The sequence below is a fragment of the Vombatus ursinus genome, unplaced genomic scaffold, assembly GCF_900497805.2.
Source record: "Vombatus ursinus unplaced genomic scaffold, bare-nosed wombat genome assembly UNPS02000582.1, whole genome shotgun sequence".
Taxonomy (NCBI): Eukaryota; Metazoa; Chordata; class Mammalia; order Diprotodontia; family Vombatidae; genus Vombatus; species Vombatus ursinus.
The window spans coordinates 1,595,874-1,621,404 of NW_020940360.1; the positions used below are offsets into that span (position 1 = coordinate 1,595,874).

The 25,531-nt window shown below is 37.0% G+C and overlaps 1 protein-coding gene across 1 annotated transcript in view; it reads left to right on the forward strand.

Annotated features, from left to right (window-relative positions):
• The window catches only part of SH3BGRL2 (SH3 domain binding glutamate rich protein like 2), a 96,209-nt gene that overhangs the window by 42,541 nt on the left and 28,137 nt on the right, over window positions 1-25,531 (forward strand). Inside the window, exon 2 of the mRNA XM_027856782.1 lies at window positions 22,642-22,827. Within this exon, the coding sequence (XP_027712583.1) occupies window positions 22,642-22,827 (186 nt within the window). The remainder of the gene's footprint in view (window positions 1-22,641; window positions 22,828-25,531) is intronic.

A 25,531-nucleotide genomic window follows, 5' to 3' on the forward strand; every position in this document is an offset into this window, starting at 1 on the left:
TTCATTTTCTTTCTTTCCAGAAATATGTATGCTATTAAATTGAGCACAGAGATAGAGACTCTCTCATTTAATATTCTAGTTGAAATTTTTAAAGCCATGGAAATAACTTATTTTGTTGTAATTATGAGTGAATGAAGGTTTTAATGCATTTAATTTCTTTTAAGTGTAATAATAATCATTGGCCTCTGCTAAAGTCCCACTCTGATACCTCATCATGAATTAGAGGTGACCTGGGTTCTTGAAGGTTAGGTAAGTAGAACACATGCCCTGGCAGGGCCCACCAAGCTGCAAAATAAATGAATGCAATGGAGCCTGGAAACATTTACCATCTTTATTGCCTCATATTACAGTCAGTCAGCTTTGCCTTGCTGCCAGAATTTTGCAGGCTTATTGCCAAATGCAGTGTAATGTTTGAAGGCTTTAAGGCTAGAAAACACTGATCCTCCCTACTGCATCCTGCTCTTCATATCATAGGCATACATCCAGTGAGCAGAGCTATCAGTATGCATTTTCATGGATAATCTTTGTATTTTTCCCACCTATCTATCTTTTGTAACTTTCAGTTTTCAGTGATTTATATGGTTTTTGTGTTCCAGTGCTTACAGACATGATTTATCTGAAATATTGGAATTCTTGATACATTTTAAATGCTTATGGGGACAACAGAACAGAATATTTAAAATTGTGACTGGCATGGAAAATTCAGGCTATCTGGTTTTGTACCCTAGGGCCAAACAGAATATTGTGTTAGTTTATTTGAATTGATTAGATATATTGAATTAACTGTGGTCTTCCTTCTATGTCAGTATCATATATATCAACAACATTAAATAAAGAACAGTTTTAAAAATAGCCCTCAATCCTGTTCCACCCCCTTCTACTGGTGGTGGAATAGGTGGAAAACGGAGGCAGTGTTCTAAGAGTTATAAGTTTTAGATTATCTGATGCACATGTAGGTATCTAAATCCCTCTAAATATGGGATGTTGTCAGATGACCTAGAAATTGACATGTTGCTGGAACAACTGAACCATATCAGTATTCTTGTGATAAACTAAATCAGAAGATGAATGAAAATTATAGCTAATAGGAATTCATAGGTTTCCCTTGGAAAGACAAGGAAGAGTGTCATGTCAGGGAAGTTGGTTTTATTGTGAACTGAAAGGGAATGTTTATGGAATATTTGTCTGTATCACTTTGCAACACTCATAGCAAGCCTAAGGAAAAAGACCACAATGAAAATAATTGTAGCTTATGTACTTCTATCTTTTCTGGAGGATGAAGTACCAAATCTTGTCATAGATTGTCATTTCTATGATAATAATATTTCTATAGCACTGTGCTAAGCACTTTACATTTATTATCTCATTTGTTGTGAGTATAAAATGTAATATTTGTGGAGTGCTTAGCAAACCTTATAGCACTATGCAAATGTTAGTTCAGGGGTGGGGAACCTGTGGCAATCCTTTTAAAGATTTGTTCTGTAAAATTTGGATTCAGTCAAAAGGCCGCACTTAAAGATCTAGAAGGCCCCATGTGGCTTCAAGGCCTCAGGTTCCCCGCCACCGTCCTAGTTGTTGTTGTTGTTGTTATTTAGTTTTCAGTTGATTTGGAGGTTCTTGTTTGGGTTCTGGAGCTGGTCACTGGCCTTTGGAGTTGATATGATGGTTTTGTCCATGGCATTTCTTGCATAATGTAGTTTTGGCAGCTTCTAAGGTAATTTTTATGTTTGTCAGGTAGCATCTAACTCTTTGACGTAGTGTTTGATTGTTGGGATGGTCCCATAATTAGCACATCCTAAGTGGAGGTGTGAATGGAGTTGTTGAAACAATTCAGGAGTAGCCAAAGGTATAAGGATGCCCAGTTACTCTGGTGATATTAATGAGACACAGTTCCAAGTTAGAGTTTTTTTCTCTCCATCAGATTCTTGGTCTGGAGGTGGTGCATAGTGGGAAGACAGCCTTTGATGTGTAATGTGGGGGGAAAGGACCATCCATAATGAGAAAATAATTGTGATCTATGGAGGGTGAGTGGGTGGAGTGTGAAACCAGAACATTTCTTAGACAAACAGTTGTTTGCATTTTTAATAGCAGTTCTAATATATTTGTGTCTTTTTATTCTAAACCTAATATAGAAATCTTACTCTTAAGGTTCATCAAGAAAAATTCCTAATTAATAGGAAGTCAGTTTTTTAACTGTCTCCACATATATCATACATATGTTTAGATAGAGGAATAGGGACTGGATCTATGATTTCATTTGTATAAGGCTCTTCCAGGTGAGGAAATTCCCTCCACTAGTTAAGATGATAGTTGCTGAGAATTGCCTTAGAAAACTGAAAGGTGACACGACTTGCCCAGAGTCACACAATGTGTGACAGACATACAAAAATTTGTATACATATGTATGGATGTATAGACACACATATATACACATATATTTTTTAAGTATTAGAACCACTGGTTTTCTGTAAGCTCCTAACCTGGAAATTTCTTTTTTTTTCTTTTATTGATTTTATTAAGACTGGGTCTCCCTATCTCACCCAGGCTAGAAGTGCAAGGGCTGCTCATGGGCCCAGTTACATTCTGGTCCACACAGGAGCTTTGATCTGCTCTGTTTTAGATCTGGACTGGTTTGTCCTTCCAGAGGCAACATGGTGGCCTCCCACTTTTGGGGGGCTCACCATATTAATACCAAACTTAGTTTGAGTACCTGATCACAATAATCTATTCCTACTCACAACTTTGTGGCTCATGAGATGTATTAGCTTCAGCCTTCCCAGAGTTGGGATTACAGGCATCCACCACCATAAGCATTTTCACATCACCTTCTGCATTCCCCTAAATTAATTTGTCAAACAGACTTCATTGCAGAGTAAATGAAATTATCAGTTATAAGTTTATTAGAAAACCATGTACAATAATGGTAAATATTATACCGTAGATCACCTATTAAGTTACGTTAATTATGAGAAAACCATTTCTGTCAATTTGAAGTCAGTGAATTAATAAGGAGAGTTGTGATTATAGACTATGCACAGTTCCATTAAGCTTGAGTGGAAAAGGTGGCACAGGTTTTATATGTTGTTGGCATTGGACTCACAACACCTGGGCTTGAGGCCCAGCTCCATATTTATTAGGTATGTGATCTTGGGCAAATCATTTGTGTCTCAGTTTCCTTATTTGCAAAATGAGGAGAATATTTGCAGTATTCATTTAGCAGGGTTACCCTGAGGATCCAGTGAAAAGTGAAAAGTGCTTCCCCAACTCTGTAAACACATTATTATTACAGTGATTATCACCACTCCATTCCAAATGTCATTTTTACAAATAAAATAGTCTTAATAACAAATTTTAAAAAGTTAAATAAAGAATATGTATTGCTGTTTTAAACCCCCCAAAAACGAACCCCAGTTTGAAACAGTCAGCTCTAAGAAAGAGACAATGAAATCAGGGTGTGTGTGTGTCCACGGTTTAATTTCTCTCAGGCTGGCTTGACGTGCATTGCATGGGAGTTCAGTGCAAAACTGGGGCCCTCCTAAGGGGGGCAGTTCAGAACTGGCTCAGTTTGGGGGTTTGGGGGTATAGTCTTATGCCCTTCGAAGAGTAGGTGTTCCCATGGGATGCCAATCAGCTGTGGGAGGTGGGCCATATTAAAATGAGGGTTTTTCAGTATGTGACCCAGGTCACTCAATCCTAATCAAGGAGACATCAATTTCCATATCCATTATCCATATCCACAATCTTGACAATAGGGAGGAATCAACATTCTTCCGGACCTGTCTAGGCAACATAATGAGCAGGAATAGACCCAGTTAGATTACGTCTGTCTTAATGACCTTCTGAAGAAGGACTGAACTTTGAAAGAAAGGGGGGTGGGGAAGCTCTGAGTTTCCAAGATAATGATTACTAAGAAAAATCATTTTTCACACTATATATGATGAATCTGAAGAATCACTGTCATAGCAATGTAGAGCTCTAAGCAATCTTAAAAATCATTTAGTTTAAGGGTTCTTAACCTTTTTTGTGTCATGGATTCCTTTGGCAGTCTGGGGAGGCTTGCTATGATAATAAAGTTTTTAAACACATAAAATAAAATACAAAGATTACAAAGAAAACAAATTATATTAAAATAGCCATTAAAATTTTTATTCACTTATCTCATGTTAAGAACTATTGGAAGTTCAACCCTCTTATCTGAGCTAGTCACTTTCTCAGTCTTAGTTTCTTCATCTGTGAAATTAAAGTATTGGACCAGATGACTTTCAAGGTCCCTTCCAGCTCTAAATATGTGATTCTAGAATGACAGGAAACAGAGGCCTACAGATTTGAAGTAACCTACTCAGTGGAAGAGTTTGAACTAGAGGTTTTAAGCGGAGCTGAGAGGGACCTAATTGGAATTTAGAGCTATTTTATTCCTAAGATTATCTAAAATCTACATACATCTCACTAATTCATCGACTCTTATCTACACATGTGGCATGTTGCCCTATTAGACAGTGAGCTAGTGAGGTAATGAAAGGAATTGAGCTTTATTCAAACTCCATAGCTCCTGTGTCTGGCATAGGGTTCTCATTCTCCATTAGAATGAGCTTCTTGAGGGCTGGAACTGTTTTTACGTTTCTTTGTATCCCTAGCCCATAACACATAGTAGGTGCTTAATATTGATCCTTATTGATTGACTCAACATAATCTGTACTTAATAAATGTTTATTGAATTAGACTTTAGAAGATATAAAACAGACTTAAAATTATCTCGTCATTAAGGTACCCATGTATAAGGAAACCAAACAATAGGTACTAGCCTCCTAAATCCATTTTCTCTGCAGGATTGCTTTATTGATTTATTGACTGAATAGTGCCATCCCATATAGTGCTTTTGCTTTTGTTCTTGAATGCACATGAAACACTTTCATGTTCAAACACATTTCACTGTGACATTTCTCTTTCAAAGGCAAGCCTGAGATGGAAGCTGAGTGATTCACTGCATTGTGCATGTCTTTTAAAAGCTAGGAGTGGTTTTGAAACTCCCTCCTCCCCCACTCTGTTCCCTCTCCACTTTGCCTACCCTCTTTCCCCCAATACATGGACAGAGAGGGAGAAGAGGACAGCTTTGGTCTGAATAGCCAGGCCTTTGTGCTTACAGAACCTGAAAAGGGACAACTAATAACTTCAGTGTAACTCATCAAGCATTTATTGATTGTCTTCTTTGCGCCAGCAACTATTTTAGGCATCAAGGTTATAACCGCACAAGTGGAGATAGGGCCTGTCTTGAAGGAGTTTAGGTTCTAACAGGACTGTAACATTTTTCTGTCCAAAAATATTCTGGGGGCCTGTTTGGCAAGTTTTCCAACAGTCAACTGAGTGAATATTGTTGAATGAATGGCTGGTCAAGGATCCTAAAACAAGGAAAGAAGCAAACTACACAATTTTGGAAGCTAGCAATGGAGACCATGACCCCCTCATTTATGAGACAGTGATTCAGGAGGGCTCTGGAGTTAGAGGACCCGGGTTTAACTCCACCTGTAACACTATCTGTATAACTTTGGATAAGTCACCTTCCTAGGCCTCTGTTGCTTCTACTGTTCGATGAGAGAAAGGGGAATGATTAGGACTAGATGACCTCTGAGGCCCCTTCAGTTCTGAATACTATGAATTCACCATAAAGTAGGTAGCACAGCACATGTAGCTAGTGAGCAAATAGTAATTTTGCTATTAATGTGTATCATTATCTTTCTTAAAGATCTATTACAGAGCTCATCCGCTGGTGGAGGTAACCCTGTCTTTGAAGGCTATTGTTACAACAGTATCAAGCTAGATTTTGAGTACAGCCCCATCAGAGGGACCACCTGTCTATCTTCTGAGGGCAGTTAGGTGGTGAGATGGGTAGAGTGCCAGGCCTGGAGTCAGGAAGACCTGAGTTCAAATGTGACCTCAGACACTTATTAACTCTGTGACCCTGGGCAAGCCACTTAACCCTATTTGCCTCCATTCCCTCATCTGTAAAATGAACTGGAGAAGGAAATGGCAAACCACTCCAATATCTTTGCAAGAAAACCCTAAATGGGCTCATGAAGAGTTGGACATGACTGAAATGACTGAACAATAACATCTGTCTTCTGAAAAGAGAGGCTTCTCCACTAGGCTGATCACAAGAAAGTTTATCACCAGATGTTGAGTGATTTTAATTATGACAATGAAACAGTCTTGCTAAGGCATGGAAGAAGTTTCAGTGTCCATAGCCAGAGGGAATCTAAGACAAAAATGATATGATTTGGATTTGGAGGAGAACTTAGAAACCATAAAATTATGGTTCTTGAGTTAAAATGGACCTCACAAGTCACATAAAGCCTTTTATTTTACAGATAAGGAAGCTGAGGTCCACAAAAGTAAAGTTACCAATTCTAGTGAACACAGGCAGTATAGCCAACATTTGAACCCAGATCCTATCTTGTGCATAGCATTTTTTGTTCATTCATTTTTCAGTTGTGTCCAACTTTTTGTGACCTATACAAACAGAGTTAAGTGACTTGCCCATGTTCACACAACTAGCAAGTATCTGAGGCTGCATTTGAACTCAGGAAGGTGAGTCTTCCTGACTCCAAGCCTGACGCTTTATCCGCTGGGTGACCTACCAGGCCCATGGACCCTTTTGATGTATTAAACTGTTCTGTCCTGTTCCCTCTTCTCTTCTTCGTCTACTCAACCTTACTTGGTGATCCCATCAGCCCCCATGGATTTAATTATTATCTCTAGGTTGATGATTCTCAGATTTACTTATCCTGCATTAACTTCTCTGCCAATTTCCAATAACAATAAATTGAACAAGGTTTTGTGATTTTTAAAAAATCAATAGTTGTCATGACTTTTCAAAATTGGGAAACCCTTATGTTAGATGATCAATATTATATTTTAATTGTACCTAAATTCATTAGGTACGCTGTATTCTAAAAGCAACTTAAGCAAAGAAAAAGCACCAAAATTCTTTAATCATAAAAAGCTAATGTTTTTATAAGACCTAAAAGTAGTATGGCATAGTGGATACAGAGCCAACATTGAAGCAAAGAAGATCTGACTTCAAATCTAACCTCTGATTCATACTGGCTATGTGACCTTGGGCAATTCACTTAGCCTTTCAGTACTCTACAATGCTTCTTAAACTGTGGGTCGGGATCCCATCTGGGGTTGTGACCCACAGTTTAAGAAGCGCTAAAGGGTTGTGAGTGGAAAAAGTTTAAGAAGCCCTGCTCTTGGACACTTTTAAGACCATAAGTCCAGAGTATGTGCTGACCTGCATTGGTAGAGGAGGTTTTCTCATCAGGGAATTCCCTATACCAGTTAAATCACAGATCCAGACCCTATCCCTGTCCTTGTAGGGCCTAATAATCCAACAGTGCAAATTAAGCCTAGTATGTATCGCTGTTCTTTCTAAAATACCAGTACATTCTTGTGGCCCATCTTTATATTGTCATCCCCACTGTTCTCATAGCCTGGTTTCTTGAAGGTCAGTTTTGCTGTTATCTTTGGCTAAATGACCTGGTATCTGCTTTCCAGCAAGATAAACTCAAAAAGAAACCAGACATAGTACTTATGTGCTATCTAGTGTTTTCTTATTTAAAGAACTCTAAAAAGTTAACAATTAACAAGAATTAAAATTGGAATAACTGTGAATTTTAAAAACCGAGTGGTTTTGATATTTTGTGTATTTATTTCAAACAGCAATCAATTTCAGGTTATTTTATCAGATTGTTTTAATGCCATTTGATGATGATATTGTATAAAATTAGTCAGGAGTTGTTTATTCTTTAACCAAAAATTTACTGCCAGACATAAAATGTAATTTACTATCAAATTATGTCTTTTTAAGTTATCTTCTCTGCTGTTCTTCCCTCTACAGTTCTCTGCTGTTCTTAGCAAGGAAGGAAGGATATCATCCACTCTTTTGCCCCTTACATTGATGTTGGGTAGATGTGGGAACTTTTGAGTGAGACCACAAAAATAACATACCAGGGGTTCAAACACTTGAATTTTTTTGTTTTGAAAGTTTGTTGTTGTAATAACTACCACTCAGCACTTTGCATTTGTATAGAACCACTATTGTTAAAATACCCTAGAGTGCTCCCATATCAGGTTATTAATGAAGAGAAAGAGCAGGAATTGTTATTCCCCCTTTGCAAATTAGGAAAAAGAGACCCTAATTGTGAATTATCCCAGATTAAAGATGAAGTTGAAAATAGAACTTAATTTTCCCCAAAGCTTAATTCAGTACTTTCTTTTTTACTAAGCTGGATGATATAGTCACTTCAAAGACAAGGTGTGGAAGGCTGGACTTTATGGGCCTCCATTGATAATCTTGATATACTATAATGAGAAACTAGTTTCTTGGTGTTTGTGTACTATCTAGTTTTGAGAAGGCCATGCTTATCTCATGGTGTTGCCATGTCTGCTTCACCTTCTGATAATGGAATCTAGTCCCTGACTATTATTACTTAAGACTTGGCCGAGTAAAAACCCCCCTGCGCCTTGGTTTCCTCAAGTGTAAAATACCTCTTCCCTCTAACTTCCAGTTTCTTCTCTCCTCTCACTGATTCCTTGTATCTGATTTGTATATAGTATACATGCTATCAGTCAGTCAGCTAGCATATTTTAAGCACCTACTCTATGCCAGGCTGTGTGCTAACCTTAGATCAGTTTGAACTTTTTGAGACCAGGGCTGGTTTTCATCTTTGCTTCCCTAGCACTTAGCACAATGCCTGGCATATAGGAAATGCATGTTAAGATTGATTGAGGCAGTTGGACTAGTTGACCTCTGGGGTTTCTTCCCACCTCTAGGTCTGTGGTCCTATGATATGATTTGAATTAAAGCCTTTCTTAGATTTGGGATAGATCCTGAATATTTATTCTAGGAGAGGAGATAACCTTTAATAACCTATACCTTACTATTTGATAATTATTCTTCATATTGAATATAAAGCCCTTCATTGGTCCAAGTTACTTTCTGTCATTGGTCAGTGTTTTCTATAAACCAAGCCAAAAATATAAAAGATATAGTATAATGAAAAGAGTTACTTCCCCTTTAATTAATTAATAAGTCTATAGGTGGCAAATGAGCAAACTGTCAATTTTTGTCATCTATGACAATTGTATCTTCTTCCATATGGTTCGGCATGATCTTCACTTAGGAACAAAAGCAGAATATTTCAGTATTTCTACTTGAGGGAAAGTCACCTTTGGTATCTGTTCACTGGTTCACCTGGGAAATAGATTTTGGTTCTCTGAGGTAGAAAGACAATTAGACAATGTGGAATCACCAGAGAACTTGTGGTGAAGTCAGGAAAGACCTTAGTTTGATATTGCCTTTGACAGTCAATACTTATGTGGCCATGGGAAAATCACTTAACCTTCTGGGCCTCAATTTCCTCATCTGAAAAATGGAAATACTAATAGGTGCAGTACCTACCTCATCACAAGTTTGTTAGGAAGGTTGAATGAGGTAATGTATATGAAATATTTTGTAAAGCTTGAAGTACTTTATAAATATCAGCTCTTCAGGTTGTTTTAGCCATAGGTAGAAAAGGTGTCTCAAGGGTTAAGATACCTCACCTTATGAGATAAATCACTGTTGCTTAAATTGTCAGTAAGCAAATTTAAAAGTGCTAGGTTTATTCCTTCTCCCACTCTGGACAATTCCTTCCCCCACTCCCATGCATAGATATTCTTCAGCTGCTTCCTGTCCACCATGTTATTCCCCAAAATAGGATGGGGAAACCTGCTTGTGACTGTGTTTGACTTACCTCCTGGAAATCTCCTGATTGGCTACTGAGCTCGAAACTGCCTCCTTTTAAAAGAGGAAGTAGTTTCAGGATGGCCTTTTTTCTTGGCTGCAGACCTTGAGATAAGATAATGTGATTGGGAATAGGGGAGAAAGGACAGGAAGGACACCCTTGGGTGTCATGGTGATTCCTCTTGCGTGGTAGCCAAAAGCAATGCTATCACGACTTATAGAGTCATAAGCCTTTCAAACTCTTAAGCTCACCTACCAAAGGGAAGGAAACACAAAAGAGGCAAAAGGAGCCAGGAATGCCACCTTAAGAGGTTCACCCTGTTAAAAATCCTCTGGCTAGCTAGGGCCAGATCAATATGATTTTCCCTTTCAGTACCCCACCCAGAAAATCTGTCCTTCCCTACCCTCCACTGGCATCACATCTTTGGGGGAAGGGGACTCATTACATTTCCATCAAATAACTTTGGTTGTGTTATTAGTGATATTATAGGTACCTCCTGGATTATAAACACCTGACTTATAAATGTCTTTTGTTTCCATTATAATCAATCAATTAATCAATAAGCATTTATTAAGCAGTTACAGTGTGCTGGGCACTGTGCTACAAAGACAAAATAAAATAGCCCCTTCCCACATGGAGCTAATATAAGTGTATACACAGCTTTTATAAAATAAATACAAGGTAATTTTTTAGAGAGAAGGCCTCTGGGGGAATCAGTAAAGGCTGTTGATAGAAGGTAGTGCTTCAGGCTAGGGATTTCAAGAGCCTGGGATAAGGAGTGAGAGAGTTCATTCCCGCCATATAGGTCAGAATGTGCAAAGGCATAGAAATGGAGTGTCCGGTATAAAGAACAGCAAGAAAATCAGTTTGGTTGGACCTTGGAGTCTGCTGAGGGAGGCAGTGTATAATGAGGCTAGAGGCTGTGAAGGACTTCACATGCCAACCCGAGAAGTGTACATTTTATCTTAGAGGCAACCTGGAGTTTGTTAAGTGGGGAGTGATATAGTCACTATGAGCTTTAGCAAATTCACTTTGGCAGCTAGGTGGAAGACGGATGAGAGAAAAAACAGACTTGTAAATTCTATGATAGCAGTGATTGTGTCTTCTTTATCTTTATCAGCACCTAATAGAGCATTCTGAATACTTAACATATGTTCTAAGTGGCAGAGCCTCTCCAGGTAGTAACCAAAATATACTGGACTGATTCTACTACCCCTTGGTTATTGGTATGTTGACCTGTCCCGGTTCCAACATCTCTTTCTTACAAACTCTATTCTTCCCCAAAGGGATTGTGCATACACCATGCTCCTGATTTCCTCTGCTCATCTTAGTTACAGTTTGGTTAATTCTACTTCAGGTAATCTCTTTTGTACATGTACAAACACATCCTCTTTAACCCTATTCTTTTTCCTTACCCCTTCTCTTTCAAATGCTATCCACTTAACCTCAGGAAATTCTCTCTTCTTCCTTTTCAGCGATAAGTTAAAAAGCAATTCTAATCATGGCTGGCAAGTATAAGAGGCTAAAGAAAAGGGTAACCATAAGTTTTGAAGTGAAATTGGGGCAACATAAAGAACCAGTGCTATCAGTCTCTAAAAAGCCCTTCAAAGTTCTCAGAGTCCCCTTCAGAATCTCCATGAAAGTCTCCATCTACATTCTCAGCTTACTCTAATCAAAGCATTCAAAAATTGTTGCTCATGCAATTTTATTCTTAGATTTGGCTTAAATGTTCTTTGCAATGATATAATTATTATCTTTTAAACATTTTCCATTGTAAATGTGATTTCCATTGTGAAATGGGATTTTGAGGATTTTCTTGGGATCCAGAATGCTATATGTAACATTGTTTCTGTGTAACTATGTGATGTGAGTTTCTGAAAACTGATTTACGAGTGAACTTTTGTGAGTTGGGGACCTCCTTTTCTTAGAGGTACACAGTAGTTTCTTTTTAGTGCTTATTGTTCTGGTGCTGTAGATTTCTATAACCACCAGGGATTAGAATGATCAACTCAATAGACATTTGTCAAGTACCCACGTACTGTGACTGGCACATAGTAATAAATGCTTCTTTCCTTTTAAAAAAAATATAGTAAAAAAATAATTCTATTTTGCTTTAGAAAAGAGAGATAGGATATAATGGCTCCCTATTTCCTATAGAATAAAGCCTCAGTTTCTTTACTTAGTGTTGTAGGTTTTCCACATTTTAAACTCAATTTACTTTTGGTATTCATCTCCCATTATTCTTTAGCCAAATTTAGCTACTTGTTCCTCAAATATGCCCCATCTGTTCTGCTACTAAGCCTTTATCCATGTTATTTCTTTCATTTAGATTGCTCTTCTCTCTTCCATCCCCAGTCTCACTTTTCTAATTGTTTTCCATCCTTTAAGACCTAGCTAAAATCCTTAGTCCTCAAAAGAAAGAAATCTGTCCCTGCTTTTGATTTGAAAGCCCTTTTGTGATTTTTGAATTATGTCTCTATCTATTTGTATCAAAACTGTCTGTGTCCAGGACTTCAGGCACTCAATAAATATTTGTTAAATGAAAGAATGTTGCTGGGAATGAAGCTTTAAAAAAAACTAGCTTAATATAAGAGTTTTTTCTAAATTTTATCATGAGCTGTCAGTATTTTCTATTGTGTCTCCAAGAAACTTCATACGTACATAAATAATCAAATATAGCTATGCCTAACTAAGCAAGTCAATATTGGAAAATCATAGTTTAACCAGAAAGTCAATTAGGGGGTCCTTGTTTACTAGGAATCCTAGTATTCTTTTTAAGAATAAGTTCTCTTAGCACTTTAAAAATAACCAATTTACAGAACTAATTTATCCTCAAATTTGGGGGAATGCATCTTTTTTGGGTAAAGTTGCATATATTTACGTGTAACTACAATATGTGTGTATGCGTGTGTGCTTGTATGAATTTAGCTTACTTTGATACTTTTTTTTTCCTTTTGGTGAGGCATTTGGGGTTAAGTGACTTGCCCAGGGTCGCACAGCTATAAGTGTCATGTATCCAAGGCCAGATTTGAACTCAGGTCCTCCTGACTCCAAGGCCGGAGCTTATCTACTGTGCCACCTGGCTGTCCCACTTTGATATTCTTGATCCATGGTCTCATTACAGTAGGTACTCTCACTGAGACATGCCATTTCACCATTTGTGGTTCTTCGTTATGCCTTCCAAAAATCACCAGTCTCAGACCTAAGAGACCACCTAGTTCAACCTATTTTTTTAACTGGACCTATCATTTCCTTGGTTTGGAGTTCCCAAGGAGATATTGCCTCTACCAGTGCAGATTCTACATCTACATTTTTACTGAGGCATTTGGGGTTAAGTGACTTGCCCAGAGTCACACAGCTAGTAAGTATTTATTATGTGTCTGAGGCCGCATTTGAACTCAGGTCCTCCTGACTCCAGGGCCAGTCTAGGCACTGCGCCTCCCAGCTGCACGCAGATTCTACGTCTTAAAATCCTCAGCAGTTGCCTGGGACACTGAGAGATAGATTAAGTGACTTGTATAGGATCATAGTAGGTGTCAGGAGTGGGAAATGAATTCATGTCTTCCTGACCCCAAGGTCTACTCTGTATTCAGTCTTCTGAATCAGCATTTGTACCTAAACAAAAATCCCCTGTACAATGTGCCTGACAAGTGCTTATCCAGCCATTACTTGAAGACCTCTAGTGAGGAAAATCTGCCTCATGGTAACACTGACAGTCACTATCATTTCTTGGTCAGCCCATTCCACTTTCTTAAGCTGTAATTAGTAAGTTTTTCTTTACATTAAGCCAAAGTTCACCCCTCTGACACTTCCGCCCATTAATTCTAATTCTGCTTTCTAGAGCCAAATAGGACAAGTGTAATCCTTCTTCCACATGACAGTCTTTCACATAAATGCTTAAAGACTATTATCATGGTCCTTTCTCCCGTGTCTTCTCTTCTCCAGGCTAATCATCCCTGATTCCTTCAATGAAACCTTAAATGGTATGATCTTGAGGCTTTTGACACCCCTCGCCATCATATGGGTATTTTCCAGCTTGTAGATATTCTTACTAAGCTGTCGTGCCCCCATTGATGATTCATCAGCCTCCCTGGAAATCTTCCTCTGATTCTTATGTTATTTCAGCATATCAATGTATGTACTCAACCAGGAAATGTAGATGATGATAATCAAGGTAGCACAAATCTACCCTCTGAGTCTGCTAAAGTAGTAGAACAAGAATCCTCAGTTTTAATCTTGAAAATTTTTATGGGCAACTAGCTTGGAATCCTTCACGTTACCCCCAGCTGATGATAAATCTGGAGTACTTCATGTTTCCTCCTACCCATTTTCTTGGGAAATAGCTACCTTGGCATAACCAGTCACTCGCTGTGTAATTTTGGTCAAGTCACTTAACTTTGGGATGCAGGGCAGAGGCTCTGTTCCTCCTTAATAAAATAAAAGCATTTAATTACATGATCCCTAGATTCCCTTCCTGTCCTATAATCCTATAATTTTTTTATAATCTCCTAGGGCAGTTCTGATATCACATTGAAGAATTAAGGACTTCCTGTCTTATATCAGACTCCTTCAAAGAATTCAGTTTTTGAATGTAAAGTATAATGGGTGATTCTTTTATGTTCAGGTATCAGAATGCTTTCACAGCTCTGTCAAGCCACTCCATACCTTTCTGCAAGACTGAGCTCCTCATTTAGCCCATATTCAAACTAGGCAAATTCATTTCAAGGTGTATTCATTTCAGCAGGCACTTGGAACAGTGCCTACCAGCATGACTAATCTTCTTTCCTGAATGTCATTTTAATAAAATAAACTTTGTCAACTTTCTTCTCTAATATTGCCTTTTGATGATTTTATTTCATCCTAACTTTCTTCTGTCTTATTATTGTTGTTGTTTTTAAAATTTTCTTTTTCCTAATAAGGGAAAACAAACTTGACAGGTAATGAAATATGAAGTTTGATTAAGAAGGGAGAAGTCTCCTAACTTTTAAAGAAACATCTCACCTATTATTCTAAGTACACTGGAAATACAGGGCTCTTCATTCTATTCTTACCTTTGCCTCAGTTTCACTCTGTTCCTTTATGATGCAATTCAGACATTTTTTTCTGCATAAAGCCTTTCCTGATTCCTATAATTGCTAGTGCCCTCCCTTCCATAGTACCTTGTATTTTATTAAGTTTTACATTATTTAAGTGATAATGTTTTATCAGAAAATTCAATGCCCAGGTGGGTTTTACACCAGGAATACAGGGCTGGTTCAATATTAGGAAAACTATGAGCATAATTAACCATATGAACAACAAAAATCATATGATTATCTTAATGGATGTAGAAAAAGCTTTTGACAAAACTCAACACCCTTAAAAACACTAGAAAGCATAGGAATCAATGGAGCTTTTCTTAAAACAATAAGTAATATCTATGTAAAAGCAAGAGCAAGCATCATCTGTAATGGGGATAAACTAGAAGCCTTCCCAGTCAGATCAGGGGTGAAATAATGATGTCCATTATGGACATCATTCAATATCGTACTAGAAATGCTATCGATAGCAATAATACAAGAAAAAAAAATTGAAGAAATAAAAACAGGCAATGAGGAAGCAAAACTATCACTTTGCAGATGATGTGATGGTATCCTTAGAGAACCTTAGAGAATAAACTAAAACTAGCTGAAACAGTGAATAATTTTAGCAAACTTACAGGATATACAAAAAAATCCCACATAAATCATCAGCATTTCTATATATTGTCATCAAAACCTAGCAGGAAGAGATAGAAAAAGAAATTCCATTTAAAATAACTATAGACAATATAAAATACTTAGGAGCCTACCAACCAAGATAAACCCAGGAATGACACGAACATGATTACAAAATACTTTTCATACAAATAAAGACAGATCTAAACAACTGGAGAAATATTAATTGATCATGGGCAAGCAGAGCCAATATAATAAAAAAGACAATTCTACCTAAATTACTTATTTAGTACCATACCAGACTACCAAAAAATTATTTTATAGAGCTAGAAAAAATAATAAAAATTCATCTGGAATAAAAAAAGGTCTAGAATATCAAGGGAATTAATGAAAAGAAATGCAAGGGAAGGTGGCCTAGCCATACTCGATCTTATTAAACTACTTGGTACTGGCTAAGAAATAGAATGGTGAATCAGTAGAATAGGTTAGGTACACAAGACACAGTAGTCAATGACTATAGTAATCTACTGTTTGATACACCCAAAGACTCCAGTTTCTGGGATACGAACTCATTATTTGACAAAAACTGCTGGAAAAACTGGTAAACAGTATGGCAGAAACTAGGCATAGACCAACAGCTAACACTGTACACCAAGATAAAGTCAAAATGAGTACATGATTTAGATATAAAGGCTGATGCTATAAGTAAACTGGGAGAGCATGGAATAGTTTACCTGTCAGATTTATGGAGAACAGAAGAATTTATAACCAAATGAGATAGAGAACATTATGAAATGCAAAATGGATAATTTTGATTACATTAAATTGAAAAGTTTTTGCATAAACAAAGCCAATGCAATCAAGATTAGGAGGGAAGTAGAAAACTGGGAAAGAATTTTTACAACCAATCTCTCTGATAAGGGTCTCATATCTAAAATACATAGAGAACTGAGTCAAATTTATAAGAATACAAGTCATTCCTCAATTGATAAATGGTCCAATGGTATGAACAAGCAGTTTTCAGATGAAGAAATTAAAGCTATCTATGGTTATATGAAAAAAATGCTCTAAATCACTATTGATTAGAGAAATGCAAATCAAAACAATTCTGACGTACCACATTACACCTATCAGATTGGCTAACATGACAAAACAGGAAAATGATAAATGCTGGAGAAGATGTGGGAAAATTGAAACACTAATGCATTATTGGTGAACTGATCCACCCATTCTGGAGAGCAATTTGGAACTATGCCCAAAAGGCTATAAAACTGTGCATACCCAGCAGTAGCACTTCTAGGGCTGTATCCCAAAGAGGTCATACAAAAGGGAAAAGGATCCGCTTGTACAAAAATATTTATAGCAGCTCTTATTATGGTGTCCAAGAATTGGAAATTGAGGGGATGCCTATTATTTAGGGAATGACTGAACAAGTTGTGGTATGTTAATGTAATGGAATACTATTGTGCTATAAAAAATTATGAGCAGGATGACTTCAGAAAAACCTGGAAAGACTTATATGAACTGATGCTGAATGAAGTTAGCAGAACCAGGAGAACATTGTACATAGTAACAGCCACATTGTGCGATGACTAACTTTGATAGACTTAGCTCTTCTTAGCAATGCAAGGATCTAAGACAACTCCAAAAGACTCATGATGGAAAATGCTATCCATATCCAGAAAAAGAACTGTGGAATCTGGAATCTGAATGCAGATAAAATCATATTATTTGTTCTCTCTCTCTCTCTCTGTCTCTCTCTCTCTCTCTCACTCTCTCTCCCTCTTTGTTCTTTCTTGTGGTTCCTGCCATTGGTTCTAAGTCTTCTTTACAGCATGACTAATATGAAACTAGGTTATGTAGAGCCTATATAAAATTGCACGCCATCTTGGGGTGGGGGGAAGGGAGGGATGGGGAAAAAATTTGGAACTTAAAATCATATGGCAGTGAATGTTGAAAACTAAAAATAAATTTAAAAAAGAAATAGAGCTGTGAATCAGTGGAATAGATTAAGTATATAATACTTCGTAGTAAATGACCATAATAATCTAGTGTTTGATAAATTCAAAGATTCAAGCTTTTGAGACAGGAACTCACTCTTTGACAAAAATTTCTGGGGAAACTAGAAGGCAGTTTGACAGAATTTTGGCATAGAATGATTTAAACATAAAGGATGGTATCATAAACAAATTAGAGGAGCATGGAAAATTTTATCTCAAATTTATGAATAAGGGAAGAGTTTATGACCAAATAAGATAGAGATGACCATAGGAAGTATAATGAATAATTTTGACTATATGAAATTAAAACGATTTTGCACAAACAAAACCAGTGTAGCCAAAATTAGAAGGAAAGCTGGAAATTAGGAAAAAGTTTTATAGCAGGTTTCTATGATAAAGGCCTCATTTCTTAACTATTTAGGAAATTGAGTCAAATTTATAAAAAATAAGAGCTTTCCGCAATTGATAAATGGTCAAAGGACATAAACAGGAAGTTTTCATAAGAAAAACTCACAGCTATCTATAGTCATATGAAAAAAATGCTCTAAATCACTATTGATTAGAGAAATGCAAATTAAAACAACTCTGATTGTCTAACATGACAGAAAAGGAAAATGACAAATGCGGGAGGAGATGTGGAAAAGTAGGGACACTAATACAGTGTTGGTGGAGTTGTAAACTGGTCCAGTCATTCTGGAGAATAATTTGGAACTATGCCCAAAGGGCTATAAAACTGTGCATACCCTTTGAACCTGTATTACCACTACTAGGTCTGTATCCCAAAAAGATCAAAGAAAAAGGAAAAGAACCTATATGTGCAAAGATATTTCTAGCAGTTCTTTTTGTGGTGGCAAAGAATTGGAAATTGAGAGGATGTCCATCAATTGGGGAATGACTGAACAAGTTGAGGTAATTATTGTGATAGAATACTATTTTGCTGTAAGAAATAACAAGCAGGGTGGTTTCAGCAAAAACCTTGGAAGACCTATATAAATTGATGCAAAGTGAAGTGAGCAGAACCAGGAGATCATTGTACACAGTAACAACAATATTGTAATGATGATCAACTGTGAAAGATTTAGCTACTCTGTCCATGACTATTCTAAAGCCCTCATGATGAAAAATACTATCTGCCTCCAGAAAGTCGATGAACACTGAGTACAAGTTGAAGTATGATTTTTTATTTTCTTTATTTTTCTTGTGTTTTTTTTTTAACATGACTAATGTGGATATGTTTTACATGATTTCATATGTATAATTGATACCATATTACTTGCCTTCCCAAATAGGTGAGAGAGAAGCCAGAGAAAATTTTTTTTAAATGTAAAAATAAATAATAAATTAAAAAAAGAAAATTCAGTGCACTTTCATATTTACCTTAAAAGGATTCAGTGTTTTCTCAGAACTTTCTTTGCCAATTCCTCAGACCTTTCCCAATTCCTCAGACCAAGTACTTAAATATAGTTTAGTCATGAGAAAATAATTACTCTGTTTACAAAAATTGGACTTAGGTGTTCTTACAAGAATGTTTCAGTGGCATAAAGCTATGTAGACCTGGATTAATACTGGTAGCATCAGTGGTTTATAATACTTATTCTAATGCTATTTTCAATACCATTGAACATGAAACAAATTACATTCCACTAGACCCTCTTGTCTGTCATTGTTTAAGTCACTGGTTTGGTAACCAGTCACAACATTCAACTTTCTTTATGTATGGCATGTACCATTATTAGTAATATGAGTATTTTAGGATCTCTTTGTAAATGTGTTCTGTTATTACTGATTGTCAAAGGCTCATCTCCTTTTGAATTTATTGTGATCAATTATGTGATTGCTTACTCCAGAACACAAGATAGGAGGTTTTTTAGAATGTTACTTGATACTTCAGTTTCAAGCATCAGTGCCACAGTTTTGATTGTCCATATAGAAGAATCTCTTCATCAGTTCAAATTGCAGTGTTCCATAAATTATAGTTATATGCAGTTGCCTGAGCCTAAGAGAAATTAATGGTTTGCTCATGGTCTAACAGTTAGCATCAGAGGCAGAATTTTAACCTCTATTTTCTGGATTCCAATTCTAGCACCCTATTCGTTATGCTATGCCACTGCCATTTTTATACTAGTCAAGTCATCTCAAAAAAGTGTTGTGTTCTCTGAACAATTATATTTAGCTACTGCTAGAAATTCATTGTTCTATTTTTCTTGGCACCTCTCAGGAGTTTTCAGATTGCCTCTATCAGTGCAGAAGAACCACAGAAATCCCAGACTGCTTGATTGAATTAATCATTCCATAGTATAAACTAGACATGGACAAGCCATTAATCAATTTCAGAGCAACAAAATGATTTGATCTTTGGATAAACATAAATGATGCTACACAGGAAACATTTTTGTGATTGCCTGAGTAGAAATACCTCTGGGCTTGTATACAAAACAACAAGCCAGTTGAGGAGACAAGCCAGACAGGGAGTCTCTAAGTCAGCAATAGTCCAGTCCAGAGGTGGGGGAGCTCCAGTCAAGCCCTTGAGAGGGTATCTGTTGGAGAGAGGAGAAAGTTTCTTCCTGTCTTCTTCCCCCAATCCCAGGCCATTGTATGAGTTTCAGAGATCCTGAGGTCCCATCACAGAGGTTTCACCAGTGACCAGAGTTGGTAGCAATGGCCACTGGAGTGGTAGTGGCTAATGACAAAGGAAAACTTGCAGACAGATAGTAAATGACAGCCATCTGAGAACAGCAACAACTTCAGGAAGTGAGAAACCTCATGTCACAAAAAAGATTCAATTGTGAACTCAACCGAGACAACAACCCCTGGAGCCCAGTAAAGAGCCGCACACAAGGGGAACTTCATGAGAATTCTATGAAAGGAGAAAAAGACTTTCAGTAAACAGCCACTATTAACAATAAGTTAATAAATGATAAGTTTGATCCGACATCTTCTCTACATTTATGCTTTACTACCATTGTTCTATCAAGGTCTACCGAAGGATCTTGTATATGTAGAGGGAGGTTGTAGCTTCAGTTTTCAGGAATGTTTTTGTAACTTCTTGCCAAACCTTCCTCAATAAATACTCTTTTCTAAAAGCTAATTGATGCTACTAGCTGCTAATAAATAGGGAACACTGGTAGGAATTTGTGAACAACAGTACTAGAAACCCAATCTCTCAGGATTACCTCTAGAACACTGATTAGTAGTAGTGATTCTCTGGGTACCCTAAACTACACATAAGGGTACAAACTGGAGGAAGTGAGCCTTGGTGGGGTTATTATGTAAAGTTAAATCTTGTTCTTTACACATTGCTTAATGTTGACAGTAAGTATTGTCTCTGTCCAAAATGTCTTAATATATACTTTTAAATTTTAAAAGTGAACTTACATTTTTAAGACCCTGTTAATAGGTAGGTGGTTTTGGCAAAAGAGTACAGATGACACCTAGTGACTAAGAAAGGTAATAGAAGACTAGAAGAATGAAAAGGGTTAATAATTTAATGAGACTGAGTTAGAGATTACATCCTTACTCTGCTCTTATTTTAGAAGTAGAATACATTTTTCTGCTGTGAATTAATGAAAGAAAATATCTGTAAAAGTAACACGAGTAGTTACTATGCTGTTTGGAAAAAAAAAACTTGATGATGAAAAGGATTCCCCCCTACCCCCACCCCCCAGCCAAGTAACTCAAATGTCATCTCCACAGAGCATTGGAAGCATAGTGTGGTAAAAAGAGCCCTGAACTGAAGTCAGAAGACCTGGACTTGAGTCCTAGTTCCTCTGTTTCTCTAAAAGCTGTGGGTCCTTTAAAAAAAAAGACAAACCACTTAACTTCTGAGTTCTATTTCCTCATAGTAAACAGTACCCTCTCTACCTTAAAGGGTTGTAAGAACTGAGTATATGTAAAAGTATTTTGTAAGTTGTTATGTGTTACAATGGTATTTTTTGAATTTGTCCTGATCATATTACCATTTTGCAAGTAATCAGTAAATAAGCATTTATTAAAACACCTACTAAGAGCCAAGCACTGAGCTGGGCACCAGGAATACAAAGACAAAAATAGCTTCTGTTCTGATGAAGAAAACAACACATACACACATAAATAAATACAAAATATATAGTTAGTTTGAGAGGGGCACTAGTAGCTAGGGAGAGGTTAAGAAAGTTCTCATGTACAAAATGGCACTTTAAAGGAGCTTTTATAGAAACTAAGAAGTAAAGTTGAGGATAGAAGGCATTACAAGTACGGGGGCAGGGAGGACAGCTTGTGCAAAAGCATGAAGGTGGGAAATAGAATGCCGTAAGGGAGGGACAATAAGTGGACCACTTTGGCTGGAATATAGTATCCCTAAAGGGGAATAATATGTAATGTGCCTGGAAGTAGGCTGGAGCCAAATTGTAAAGCTCTTTAAGAGCAAAACATAGGAGTTTGCATCTTATCTTAGAGATAATAAGGAGCCATTTGAATTTATTTGAGCTCAGGAGTGACATCATCAATCAGATCTAGGCTTTAGGACTCTCTTTGGCATTTTTGTGGAGAATGGACTGGAGAAGGGAGTCCTGAGGCAGGGAGACCAATTAGAGGTATTGTAGTAGTAAAGTTGAGAGATGATGAGCATGTGAACCTGAGTGATGACTGAGTAGAGAGAAGGGGATAAATCTGAAATATTGTGAAGATAGGATCAATGTTTGGATATTGGGAGCAAGGGGAGGGGGAGAGAGAGTGAAAAGGAGAGGATGATTCCAAGGTTGTTTCACAGCTGTTTGGCTGCTGCAAGGTTGGTGGTGTCTTTGACAGAAATACTGAAGTTGAGATTTTTCATAATAACAAATAACCATATATCCCTGTTTGTGGGGGCTAGATTTGGACCTGAATGTCATTTGCAGATAAAAAATGAACGTATATTTCTTTCAAGGAATCTTAAAATATGTCTCAGAAAACCTTGGAGTTTAGTAGGAGCCAGTTGAAAAACAGCTATTCTTGGGCTTACTTCAGAGTCCCTTGGGTATACATTGCATATTACCTACCTGACTTACTAATTCTCTGCATAACTTACCCCAAGAAGTTAAATTCAGTTCATTTTGAATGAAATCCAAAAGGTCCCCCCTAAACAAAAAAAAAAAAATTGCTTTCCTGGTTCAAATTTCCTCTCATTTGATGCTCTTTCCTTTCTAGATAAAGAAAAAACAGCAAGATGTAGTTCGTTTTCTGGAAGCCAACAAGATAGAATTTGAGGAGGTAGACATCACAATGTCGGAGGAGCAAAGACAGTGGATGTACAAGAACATTCCTCCAGAAAAAAAACCAGCTCAGGGCAATCCAACGCCACCACAGATATTCAATGGAGATCGATACTGTGGTGTAAGTAGCCAGAATGGTATATTATAAAACTTGGGTACATATGTATGTTTATATATACGTGTATGTATATATGTATGTATGTATATAGAAATATAATATGGATATTTCTATCTATATTGTATGATATGTAGCATATACAAAATATTTTATATAACATAGATGTGGATATTATGTAACAGAAGATCCAGAACCAATTCTCTAATTAGTAACTTAGGTCTTTCCAGACATAGCATTAATTTTGCCCTAAAGCTTTAAGAAGAAATGAACTGGAGGAGATGGAAAGATGCATAGTGCTCAAAAGCATATATAGAACCTTGAAGTTAAGATGTCCAAGTTAAAACAGGCAATTTGGTTCTCATTAGGATGGAGAAATAGGATAATAGGGTTTATCAAATGAAATAATTTATGTGAAATGCTATGCAAATATTAAAGTGTTATGGAAATGTGTGCATTTATTATTACTTATGATAATTTTGAAGAAAAAGCAAGGGGCAGTTTGAGTAATGGAGCACAAAGCTCTAAAATGGACTGGTATTTCAGGTTCAGTCATCTGCCCTTTTATGTAATGAAGGGTAGCTTTAGCTGCAGAAGCTATACTCTCTATAATAATGAATGGATTTAAAAGATTTTTGCAGAGGTGAGGAACTATGCGCTGCATCAAATATCAGACTTTTTCAATATTTAGATTAATTTTGCTGAATATTTTTCCTTTCCTCTTTTTTGTTCTTTATTTTAAGGGATAGAGAAGGGAAGGATATATTGGGAAATGCAGGCAATACGAAAACAGAAGGTAGCGCTACATTTTTTTAAAAGATGGTCTTTCCCTCCTTAGAGGCTGTTAGTAATTATTTAACATGGGCAGCCTTGCATAATCCTTTAAGTAAAACATTCCTCCAACTCTTGGAGGAAGGGGATTTTAAAGTCTTAAAATTATGTTCATTCTTCCCTCAGTGTCTTTGGGCAGATTTTGAAAATAAATGCCTATTTTTTGATCTCCAATTTATAGCACATAGTAAATCATATAAAGCCATAGAATATTAGAACTAGAAGAACTTAGAGATCATCCAGTCCAACCCTCTCATTTTATTTGTTAACAAATAAAGGCAGCTAGTAGTAGAAGATTTGGTTTCAAATCCAACCTCGAACACTTACTAAGAGAGCAAGTCGCTTAAATTTTGGCTGCCTCAGTTTCCTCAACTGTTAAATGGGGCTAGTAATAGCACCTCCCTCCCAGGGCTATTGTGAGGATCAAATGAGCTAATATTTATAAAACACTTAGCATAGTGCCTGACACATAGTAGGTGCTTGTTCAGTTCACAGATAAGAACAATAATAATAGCTAATATTTATGTAGCACTTTCAGGTTACACGTATTCTCTCATTTGTTCAGAAAGATGACCTTATCGCTTAGGGAGATTCACTATCCCCCATCCCTGACCCACACATCCTAAGATCTGAGCTAAGTAGGGGAAGAGTGGTGACTGGAACTCTCCTTTACACCCAATCCAGGGCACTCTCCAGGACAACCTCTTCCCTCCCTTTCTCTTACACTGACTTCTGAATTTGCTTTATTGTATCTCATGAGTTTTTTGGTCAGATGGAATATTTTGGGGGGTTGTCATGTGAGGCACACATATTGAAATAACCTAAGCCAAATAAATAAATAGAATCTGCTCTTATTGAACAGCTTAATCCCAGGCTGCTGCTGTAGAATGTGTTCTCCTGTCCTTTTTGTCTGGTCTGGAAGGAATTCTGCAGAGAATATCTATGCACACCAAGGTCACTTACATTTTATTTCAGTAAAATTACTAGGGAGTAAGTAGCCAGAAAGTCAAATTCACTAACCTTCCTTTAAAAAGAACTGAAGCTTCCTTTTTTGGCTCTTGGCCTCTCCCTGTCTCCTACCTAGCTGGTAGAAGGGTTTGGATTTATCTTTTTGATCGGTGGATAGGAATAGAAATATAAGACTTCCCTCCCCCTCCTCCCCCACCGAGATGGCGTGTAAAGATGAGTTGGTCCAAGCAGGAAAAGAGCAAATGAACAGGCCAATGAAAGGATCACTGCTGCCCTTCTTTCCTGATCCCCTGATCCCTAAAGGAGAAAAAGAAAAAAACATATGACAACTCTTATTCTTCCTCACCTTGATATTCCTCACCTTACCCAACAAATATGTTGTTGTGATAAAAGCACTTTATAGATTGTAAAGCGTTATAGAAATGAATGAATGGATGTAGCACTATGAAAACAAAGGACTGTGTTTCTTACTTCCTACCCACCATAGTACTTTGTACAGAGGTGCTTGAAAATGTTCATTGAATTGGGTTGAACAAGGCCAAAAATTGATCTACAAATACACCTCATTTTCTGCATTAGGTTTATTCCCCGAAAGTGTGAATAGATCCAATACCTAAAATTAAGTTGTATTTTAAGTATACTGAGGAATTTGCCATTTAAAGGAAACTAAATCCTTTCATAAGACAAATCATCACTCCCTAATTTATCAGCTTTGCAAATTCAGCTTTCATACACTGAGTTTTCCTTAAACAGAGCTCACATATATAAAAAACTGGTCTGTAGCCAGAACTGTTACAAGATGGTGCTGGTGGCAAGAGAAGATTAAAGCCCTGGGGTAGGATGGGTCATGAGCATTTATTATTAATATCTTAATATGTGTGGAGTGTTGTATCAGGTCGCAGATCAGGAG